Source organism: Sesamum indicum, linkage group LG6 (assembly GCF_026168435.1).
Source record: "Sesamum indicum cultivar Baizhima isolate 11 linkage group LG6, ASM2616843v1, whole genome shotgun sequence".
NCBI lineage: Eukaryota > Viridiplantae > Streptophyta > Magnoliopsida > Lamiales > Pedaliaceae > Sesamum > Sesamum indicum.
The window spans coordinates 21,093,649-21,104,209 of record NC_142662.1 but is presented as its reverse complement, the minus strand read 5'-3'; the positions used below and the strand labels follow the sequence as shown (position 1 = coordinate 21,104,209).

The window sequence follows — 10,561 nt, the reverse complement described above, 5'->3', positions numbered from 1 at the left end:
AATGCAAGCAACCTATTTGTAATATCGCAAATGAGTAAATTACTCCCTTATGAAAAAACAAATACCGATCTACCTCCCTATATTTTTTAAAATACAATAATTTACCTCCCCATCTTTTTTAAAATGAAGTATTACCTCTCTGAATAAGGAGGTAAATTACTTCTTTTTAAAAAGTATAGAGGGATAAATTGCTATATTTTTTTCATAGGGAGGTGATGTGCTCATTTTCAATATCATAGGGGGATAATTTGCTATTCATCTCTTTAAAAAACACGAAGAGGTAAATTGTGATTTTTTTTTTTATAAAAAGATCATTTGATCATTTATAATATCTCCAAAATGGTTGCGTTCATTCTCTCCCTTTTAATTTCTTTCATTTTGTCAACATATAAATGCCAGGTGTTTGGCCTGCTAATTCATCGTTCAATCTGGCAATCACCAATTTAATTTTCACATGTTTGCAACAACATACTATTCCGATGAATTTTTTGGGTATTCTGATTGACTTTGGACTTAAATAGCATAAAAATTTGAAACTCAAATTTCCACCCACATAATTAATTAACCTTCAAGTGCATGCCATCCCCTACTCTAATTATAGCAATCAAAACACAGTTTCCTCAAAATGCCATTAATTGTATAGAGTGAATGGTGAGTAATCACTTTGTTGGCAAAAATTTCAATTTATTTTTTTCATTCTTTTTGTCACATCAGACAATTTCAGCACAATTAAAGGTATAAATGAGTTATGACCTCATCAATTATATTATCACCCTAATAATTATGAATTTTTAAAATGCTACTCCCAAAGTTATAACATGAAAAATGTAGTTTTTTTTTTATTTTAAAAACATCCAAACTTTTTTTACTTTTTTAGGATAAGCTCGTTTTGTTCGAAATTTATCATAATTACAAATGCTTTCTAGTTGATTGAGAAATTATAATACCCACTTTCTCGTTTTACTGTTCGTCTAACGACGAGCTTATTCCTTTATCCATCATTACGTTTTCCATCTAATTTTATATATTTTTTTTAGAATTTTTTAAAATATTTTTATGGAATAATATATTCTACGGATTTTTTACTTTACTCACCCACAGATTTTTTTATATGTTTTCAAATATTACTTTTGAGGGCCTACGCAATTATTTTCATTTGAAGGGAGAATTCATAATTTTTTCAAACAATAAAAGAGTATTTGTAACCATATCAAATTTCAGTAGAAACAACATTAATTTACCCCTTTTTTATGGTTACAAAATCTAACCTTATCAACTGTCTGCTAAAACTCAACGATCAATAAAAACCAATCATAAAATTATCACAAAAAAAGTAGGATAAAAAAAAAAAAAAACAAAACAAAAACCCTTGCGGGCTGGTGAGAGTGCCGACAGACGGTAGGCGTTAGTTTCCACTTATTGAACATCGGACATTGTATAATGCATAAGAAACATGTCTGGATCTTAATCTCCACTGTTAGAAATTATTCTAATTTCATGATGATGGTATGCTTGTGATGCATTACTTACTTTTTGGCTAAACCAACTGGAAATTTGGGGTATGAATGGCTTCTTATATAAGTCCCATCGATCTCGTTGATGTACCTTCATGATTGTGTTCTCTTGTCTTAGACATTTAGAGATTAATCAACACATACTTCCTATTTCTTACTCATCTTATGTATCACATCTTTCGCTTTCAGACTATTTCCCACGGCTAATTATGCCCGTCGGGATTTTTTTATGGCTTTTTACAATGAATTTTCGATGGATAGCAATTGATAGCCCAATGTTCTTGAAAATCATTCGGACATTCAAAAAAACTGTACGAAAATTCGACAGAAATCTGAAGCTATTATATATAATATGTATTTATGAATGTATACACCTTTTGATATTTATTTTTAATATTTATTATGTTACACCCTTTTATATCCCCATGATGTTTTGTAATTATAATAGTTATAGTGTATTTTGTAACCACAGATTTGGTGGTGTATAAATACCACCATGTATTTTATTTGTAAAAGAAGCTTTTTGAGAGAATAACAAAGTGATTTGGAGGAAATATATAGTGTTTCTTTATATTCTATTAGGAGTGATAGGCCAATAAACTTAGAAGTTCTCTAAGTTTATAACACGTTATCAGCACGACGTTACGCTCGATCAAGGTAAAATGTTAATTTTTCTAGTATAATATTTATTATTTGTTTGTTTACCTCTACAATATCATAGTTACTTTTATTCTTGATTATTCATAATAAAATATGAGTAATTATATTATGTATAATTCAATGTCTCCTGAAGTAGACACACACACACACAGATATATATATATATATATATTCTCGATTTCATCCCCTGAAGTGGATGTGATATTGCCTTCAGAAGCAGCCATACAATTCTTCATTCCCTGAAGTTGATATGTTCTATAAAATTTTATTGTTTCTTGAAGTAAGTAATGAGTTAAAATCATCTCCAGTAGTAGGTGAATATTTTGTACCAATTATGTGCAATATCATCCCTGAAGCGATGATAAGTATAATATTTTTATATTTTATGAATGAAGTTTTTCTTTTACTTATTATATGCCTATTCTATTTATATAGAATGGATCAAGCCATTAAAAATCTCAATGACAATGAGCATTGTCTTGTTGATAGTGCAACTACGCATACAATTCTGAGAAACAAGAAAATTTTCTCAAATTTGTTAATGACAAGAACAAATGTGAATACTATTTCAAGAGTTAGTAATCTTGTTGAAGGCTCTGGAAGAGCTACTATCTTATAGTTGGAGTTTGCCCTTCCTTCCGAAAAAAATACATATGCATCTCACATACTACAATAAAAATGGCTCAATAGCTATGATAAATATTAATACTAAAATCAACATCGAACTAATTGGCAACTAAAACTTTCATTGCTAATATGTACTATTTAAAACATATTTTAAACAATTATAGCAAGTAAATTTTTGTTGCTAAATTGATTACTAAGTAAGTTTTTTTATTAAATAATGTAAATTAGCAACGATAAGTTTACTTACTAATTAACTTGACACTAATTTTTTTTCATTGCTATTGATCAATTTTCTTGTAATGTCACTACCTTTTAAAATATGTAGGGCTAGTGTTCCTTTTAGCTCATTTTTCTAGCACTTTTGCCTTTAAATTTTTAAGGTAGCATTTTGATCCTACATGTTTTAGCTATTTAAGTCTCTTTTTTTTTTTTTTTTGCTGAAATTCACTCCTCTCGCCGATGAAGGTGAACTCTGGCTAAAAACAAGACTGGAATTCCAAAAGTTAAAAATATGTAGGACTAAAATGTTATTCTAAAAAGTTAAAGAAATAAAATATCAAATAACTAAGTTACTGGACCAAAAATACATTTAATTCTATTTGTTTTTATATTTTGCATGTGATAAATGTAAATCATAGCATATATAATAAGATACATAAAATGTGTTTCCCACACTCAAGAACATATTGCTCTTTCCTAGTGAATTTGGAAAGGGTACAAGAAATTAATGCGGATGTCCTCTAAAACGGGGATGAAATCATCTGTCCTTTCATTTAATGTGAAGTGCAGTATGAACGAGTCATTGGAAACGTTATTTTCAGGCTAAACACCTTTAGGAATGAAAAATAAATTAAACTATTCATTACTGGTTTGAGATCGATTTAAAAATCTCGTTTGATCTCAATGTGTTAAACTTAAATAATCAATCTCGGACAAAATTTTTTGATCGATAAACTTTCAAGTATCTCAATTCGATGAATATCTAAAAATAATAAAATATATTTAAAAATATTAAATTATTCAAATTCAGTTACTCATGTTTCATTGAATTAACTACAACTTGGTTTGAACTTGATTGTATCAGTAATAAACCAAATGCAACCACAATTTTTTAAATTCAAGAATAATTCAAACAAGTTTGAATAATAATACACTCAGCTGGAATCATTTACAGCCTTAAACACGAGGTGAATAACAATTTAACCCCCTACGATATTGCAAATGAATAAATTATCTCCCTATGAAAAAAACAGCAGTTTACCCCCTTATGCTTTTTAAAATGAACCATTTTACCTCCTCGAACTAAATTGCTTCATTTTGAAAAATTTGGAGGTAAATTACTGTATTTTACAGACAGATAAATTATTATTCTTTTTCTATATGGGGATAATATGCTCATTTATAATATTATACGAGTATTGCTTGTATTTTTCCCCTTAAACATCGGACAGACAAGTCAGTCTAATACTATACGTTAGAGATATACAAAGGACTAGGATTATTTTTATAAAAATGTCTATACTTACCTAATATAATGTGATAATGAGGTATTTATATGGAAAACGGGGTCTAATTTGATGCCACAAGAAGTCAAAAATCAGATTGTGAAGTAATTTCTCAAAGGGCAAAAAGGAATCAAATAGTAGGCATAAACCATATTAACTAACTCCAGGAAGTGCAATACTATATTTGCGCTTGTCCAATCCTTCACATCTCAGTGTTAGTTTCTTGCAATATGCATGCATGGGCTGATGCCTCCCATCTTTGCACTTAATTTTTCTTCTTTTCTGGTTCTATACTGTGATGAATGGAAGAGTAGAATAGCAACAATCCTCAATTCATACCAACAATGGCGATGAAGCAAAATGTTGTTATATGTAGGGCGATAAGGAACGATCACGCCTTTGGTATTTTCTACGGCCAAAATCCATTGAAGTATTCTTTTCCTCTTTTGCTGTTAGAGTTGTCGTCTATCATTATCATTTCTCGTGTTGTTCGGTTTCTCCTCAAGCCTCTAAGACAGCCAAAGGTTGTCTCGGAAATCATTGTGAGTTCTGTATCTTTTTCTATTTTTGTGTTTTACACCATTGAAAATGATGATCAAGAGAAATGTGTACGATAAATGTTCGTTTCTCTGTGCTTTCATGCTAATACGTTTTTTTTTTTTTTTTATGTGCTTTTGATTGATTCTAGGGTGGCATTATACTTGGACCATCTGTATTAAGCCGTAGTAAGAAATTTCATAGCTATATGTTCCCTGATAATGCGGATTATGTGATAAAGAATCTTGGAGTAATGGGATTCATGTATTTCCTCTTCATGGCTGGGGTGAAAATGGACTTATCAATACTAAGGAGAGTCGATAAAAAACATTGGTATATTGCACTGGTTGGAGTACTTGTACCGTTGATTGGTAGCTTAAGCATCGCGATTATGGTGAGGAAATCTTTGGACAAGGAACTGGCGAAAGTTTCTTCAATTTGGGGTGTTACGTCATCTTTGGCTATCACAGCATTTCCTGTTTTGTACTCCATTGTGAAGGAGCTCAACCTAGTGAGCTCTGAGATCGGACGGATGGCCTTGTCGTCAGCAGTAATCAGTGATGTGATCGGAATCACTGGGGTTATTATATTCGAGGCGACCAAACAGGGGGAACATAAGCCTATAGCTGGTTTGTTGTATCTTGTTTCATTGGTAGTCTTTATGGCATCGATCATGGGTGGTGTTAGGCAAGCCATGTTGTGGATTGTGCGAACAACCCCCCAAGGGAAGCCAGTTGATCAAATTTACGTTGTCATCATATTGTTGAGTGTTATGGTAGCTGGATTTTTCGCTGACATGTTTGGCCTAGCCATTGCTAATGGACCGTTGTGGCTTGGGTTGGTTGTCCCCGACGGCCCCCCACTGGGAGCGATTCTTGTGGAGAAAAGCGAGACAATTGCCATGGTTTTTCTCATGCCGTTTTCATTTATGTATGTTGGCATGATCACGGATTTGTCCTCCCTGGCGGATGACTGGAAACCGCTCTTTTACATGGTCTTAGCCGGATACACAATTAAAATGGCTGCCACTCTCATCATAGCTCGTTACTTGGACTTGACAATTAGAGATAGTCTCACTCTTAGCTTAATAATGAGTCTAAGGGGTGAAGTGGAACTTCTTTTGTTTCTGCATTGGATGGACTTTAAGGTAACTTTTCAGGATTTTCAACTGATGATTCTAAACTTTCTGATATGTCTTTGATTCTGATCTATTGTCCTCTGCAGATGATACGGCAGGAACATTTCACAATTCTAGTTCTATTAACTGCAGTTGTGACTGCATTATTCACACCCTTAATCAGTATTTTGTATGATCCGACAAGGCCTTACATGGTGAACCGGAGACGAAATATTCAACATACACCTCCTAACACTGAACTCCATATCGTAGCTTGTATCCATGAAGAAGAAAATCTGTACGGACTTATGAAATTACTCGAACTCTCTAATCCAACGGTTGACAGTCCTTTCTCAGTCTACACTTTGCATCTCATTGAGCTCGTTGGTCGTAGCAACCCAGTGTTCATTGACCACGAGAATGAAGATAAAAAAGATGATCGGTCTCACATCAGTTCAATCCATAATGCTTTAAAGATTTTTCAGGAAACCAGAGGGGAGTTCATAAAGATATATCCTTTTACAGCAATAACCATCAAGAGAAGCATGTACCAGAACATCTGCGAGTTGGCTCTTTGTAAACATGCTTGTTTGATCATCGTACCATTTCACAAGAAACTGACAGATAACCACTCAGGGACGAGAACCCTTAAGCAAGTACAATCGGTGAGCTCTAACGTCTTGTCGCACGCACCTTGCACTGTAGGGATCCTAGTCGACAGAAGTACCTACCCAAATATGGTTAATGGCGTTTTGAGAAGCTCGATGCATCACCTTGTCGTTCTTTTCTTGGGTGGAGCAGATGCGAGGGAGGCCCTTTGTTATGCAGACCGTGTGGCTGCAAGTCCAGCCATATCGCTCACGGTCATCAGATTTCTCCCAAACCGAGACGACGAAGAAACTGAAATGGAGAAGAATCTCGACGATGGCCTAGTGACATGGTTTTGGGTGAAAAACGAAGGGAATAATCGTGTTGTTTACCGAGAGGTGGTGGTAAAGAATGGCGAAGAAACCATTGCTGCAATCCAGGCAATGAATGGCGACTGCTGTGATCTTTGGATTATGGGAAGAAAGCATGGAATAAATCCTGTTCTTCTACAGGGACTATCAAACAAGAGGGACAACAGTGAGCTTGGTGTTATAGGAGATTACGTTGCATCCATGGATTTCGGCAGCAGGGCTTCCATTTTGGTAGTGCAACAACAAATTTTAAGAGGGCAAAAGCGAGCTTCAGCATTTTCGTGGTGTACAAAGTGGCGGTTGATGTAAAAGTAGTCGATACATTTTAGCATACATTAAGATTGCTTTACAAGAAACTGTATATCGTTGAAAGAGTTCTTGTAAGCTTGCTTCCGGTCATTCCTACTAGACTTATGATGTATTATACATGTGCATAAAGATATTTAGGAACAAGAAAGTACATTAGACTACTTTTTTGGTATGCTTTTAGGACCTGCAAAGCGAAACCACAATCCTAATTGATTCATTAACCTTTACAAACTTCTTACATCCATACACCACTTGGCTCAGGTTCTGTATGTTCTACTTTTGTGTTATTGCATCAGAGTTCATTTATTCTGTTATCTTATGACATTCTGCTTATCAGTCTAGTAGTTTCCGGATTAATAAGATTTTCCACAAACTGCTATTTGTCTTCTCTATGATTTTGTTAATAAATAAGCTTACGTCCTAACTCTTGTTGTTATTTAAGTCAGGGAAACATGAGATAAATTCATTTGTATTCAAGACTTGGGAAGTGAAACAAATCAAGCATGCCATTTTCTCACTACGAAGTGCATTAACAAATTTTCAACTTGCTTTAGTCAATGCAAATTAAACATAGACAACAGTAATGAAGACAACAATGACCGTATGAATCGATAAAACAAGAAAATTCTACGGCAGCATGTTCTGTTGTGTATATATTTTCAACTCTGTTCCTAACAAGGAGGGAGATCAGGTGGTGGAGCCTCTATGGATTGTAATTCTCCAGGTCCATTCTCAACTAGGAAGGCCATAGCCAAGCCCCAAGTCAGATGGGAGTCTATGTGACAGTGCATCAACCAAACTCCTGCATTCAACCATTGAAATATGAATTGAAATATATGTAGATTTATTTAGAAATATATGTATATATATATATAGAGAGAGAGAGAGAGATGCAATATGCAATACCTGGATTATCTGCTACAAATCGAATGACGGCCCAACCCCCAACCGGCACATTAATGGTGTTCCGTACTGGTGGGTCGATGAGGTTAAATCCTGCTGTATCCACAGTCGGGTTGAAGTTGCCAAACCCTTGACCTACTACATAAAAATGGTATCCGTGAAGATGAATGGGATGGTCCTCTGTCGTGACAATAGCCGTGTCTTGCAACACTATCTGCACGTTCGAACCAAACTTCAACTTGTACAGTTTAGTCCCAAAACGAGGCTGCCACAGCCCACGACTCACGTTGCCCGTGTAGTCAAAGGTAACCAGAGGGACAGGCGGGAAGTCCATTGTGTAGACACCGGGTATGTTTTGGTAGTATGCTTGTAACAGGGAGGTCCTTCTCGGAAGCACAAAGGATATATTGTTCATACTCGCTGCAAAGCGAGTGTTGTTTGGACCCTGGCATCTTGGTCCTGGCATGCAATTCACTAGGCCTAATCCCACAGTGAAGAATAAATTCTCATCAATTTGAGTAGGAACTTTTGCATTCTTGGAAGGCAGACTCCTCAGTTGGCTTGTGAATGCAGTTACCGTGGCTGTGTCGTTGAAACGTGGAAGAACAGGCATTAATGGTCTTGAGGCCACTCCAGTCTTGGAAGGACAAGGTACAGAGTCATACTCCAAGATCGCAGTTGAAGTCGTGTTGTCAAATGCGGCATTTTGTGCAGTGGCATATGCACGTGTAGCCATGTAATATCGGCCGGCAATTTGATTAGCCGTGAGCAGGACATTGGTCGTCTGCCCCGGACCGAGCATGACGACTCTGGTCGCAAAGGGCTTGTTGTAAGTAGCGTCATTTCCAACCACGGTTAGCATGTGATTGGCAACTGTGAAGAAGAGCTCTTGATTTAGTGCAGCATTGATAATTCTCAGAAGAACTGTTTCCCCTGATTTCACGTAGAATTTTGTGGTTTCTAAGTCACCAAATAAGCGAAGAGTAAGTCAGTCTGCTGAAACAACTAAAGAAATTCAATTTGATCAGACAAGAAAAACTAATGTGCATCATATGACCTTTGCTTGAACATCGGTAGAGATCTCCCGGCTGGCCGTTGATGGTGTATGCATCGGACGCATTTGGAGCAGCACCAGTAAACGTCGCCTGTCGTAAGACGCTAATGATGTCTCTATCCCACCATTCTCCTGTTCAAGAAATGCACTAGTAACTAACTATGCACACAGAATGCAAGAACTGGAACTGCTTATTTTTTGTCTTTTTCATACCTAGAAGTACAGGGATCTCCTTTGTGGGCTTTGGGAAGGGATAGGGAACGCCGAGTTTCGGGTAGATGATGAGTGCTCCATAAACAGTTGCTCTAAGCCATCTACTATGAGCATGCCACCATAGTGTTCCATCCTGATTCTCAATGGTAAACCTATATGTGTAACTTGCTCCGGGCTGAATCGGGCACTGTGTCACGTACTCTGGACCGTCTGCCCATGGCGTCCTCATCTGACGAATACCATGCCTAATGGACAACACAATACGGATAGATTGTGAAACGTGAGCGAAAATAAGATAAAAAAATCAAACATAAAATCAATGTGCTTGTTTCTGGTGTTTGTTTTTTGCATAAGAATTCTATAAAGAAACGAAAATACTACATCAACTACAAAAGATATATTACCAGTGGAGAGTGACGTTGTAACGAGCGCTGTTCACGACCTTGATGACGAGGGTATCACCATCTCGGACTTCAAGAGTTGGTCCAGGGAACTGCCCGTTGACCGTGATTATGTTGTGAGTTTTGCACAATCTCTTCACCGGCGTTTGTTGAACCTATCAACACAATACAAATACATAGCGAAAGACATGAGTTACTCCAAATCATGGAATACTACGTACATAAAGAGAACGAAACAACGTTAGAGACATACGAAGAATTGATGATAATGAGTCTCCGCAGTTGCAGAAGAGAAGAAGAGAATGATTGCCAGAAGAGCGGTGAAGCAGAGAATGCTGGATTTCTGCATGGGAGTGAGAGGAGCCATTTTTGTTTCTTTCGTGGTACTCTTCTTTGTTGGATGGGAGTATTGATGGACTTGCCTTTTATAGTGCAATTGAGAGTTGAGAAAAACATGCAAGGCTCAATTGTTTAGAGTGTGTAGTGGGGTGGGGTGCGATGATTTTCGGACAGTAGTTTGGGTCAACCAAGGTACCAAACATTGAGGATTTGTTGCACCCACTAGTCCTTTAACGTTAAACAAATCGAGGGACTTAACCATATACTCATATTAAAGTTTGAAGGCAGATTACCTCCCTGCTCGTTGATTGCTGTCAGGAGCCTAACTAAATTTCTTCTCCCCCCCTTCTTTTTTCTAATTTCCATAGGGATTTTCTATGGTATTTCGATATTATACATATATAATTAAATTATATTGTGATC

The 10,561-nt window shown here is 36.1% G+C and overlaps 2 protein-coding genes across 2 annotated transcripts; one reads left to right on the top strand and one right to left on the bottom strand.

The window, feature by feature from the left end:
* Window positions 1–4,609: 4,609 nt before the first annotated feature.
* On the top strand, window positions 4,610–7,228 carry LOC105163992 (cation/H(+) antiporter 24). The gene is made up of 3 exons (XM_088881436.1): window positions 4,610–4,848; window positions 4,995–5,990; window positions 6,068–7,228. The coding sequence occupies exons 1-3, from the start codon at window positions 4,651–4,653 to the stop codon at window positions 7,226–7,228; spliced, it is 2,355 nt and encodes a 784-aa protein (XP_088737562.1). The 5' UTR covers window positions 4,610–4,650.
* A 488-nt stretch (window positions 7,229–7,716) lies between these two features.
* On the bottom strand, window positions 7,717–10,188 carry LOC105163993 (laccase-3). Its single transcript, XM_011082530.3, has 6 exons — window positions 10,053–10,188; window positions 9,803–9,954; window positions 9,399–9,643; window positions 9,189–9,317; window positions 8,135–9,091; window positions 7,717–8,030 (listed from the first exon to the last, which is right to left on the bottom strand). Exons 1-6 carry the CDS (start codon window positions 10,164–10,166, stop codon window positions 7,900–7,902), a joined length of 1,728 nt encoding a protein of 575 aa, XP_011080832.3. The 5' UTR covers window positions 10,167–10,188; the 3' UTR covers window positions 7,717–7,899.
* Window positions 10,189–10,561: the final 373 nt, after the last annotated feature.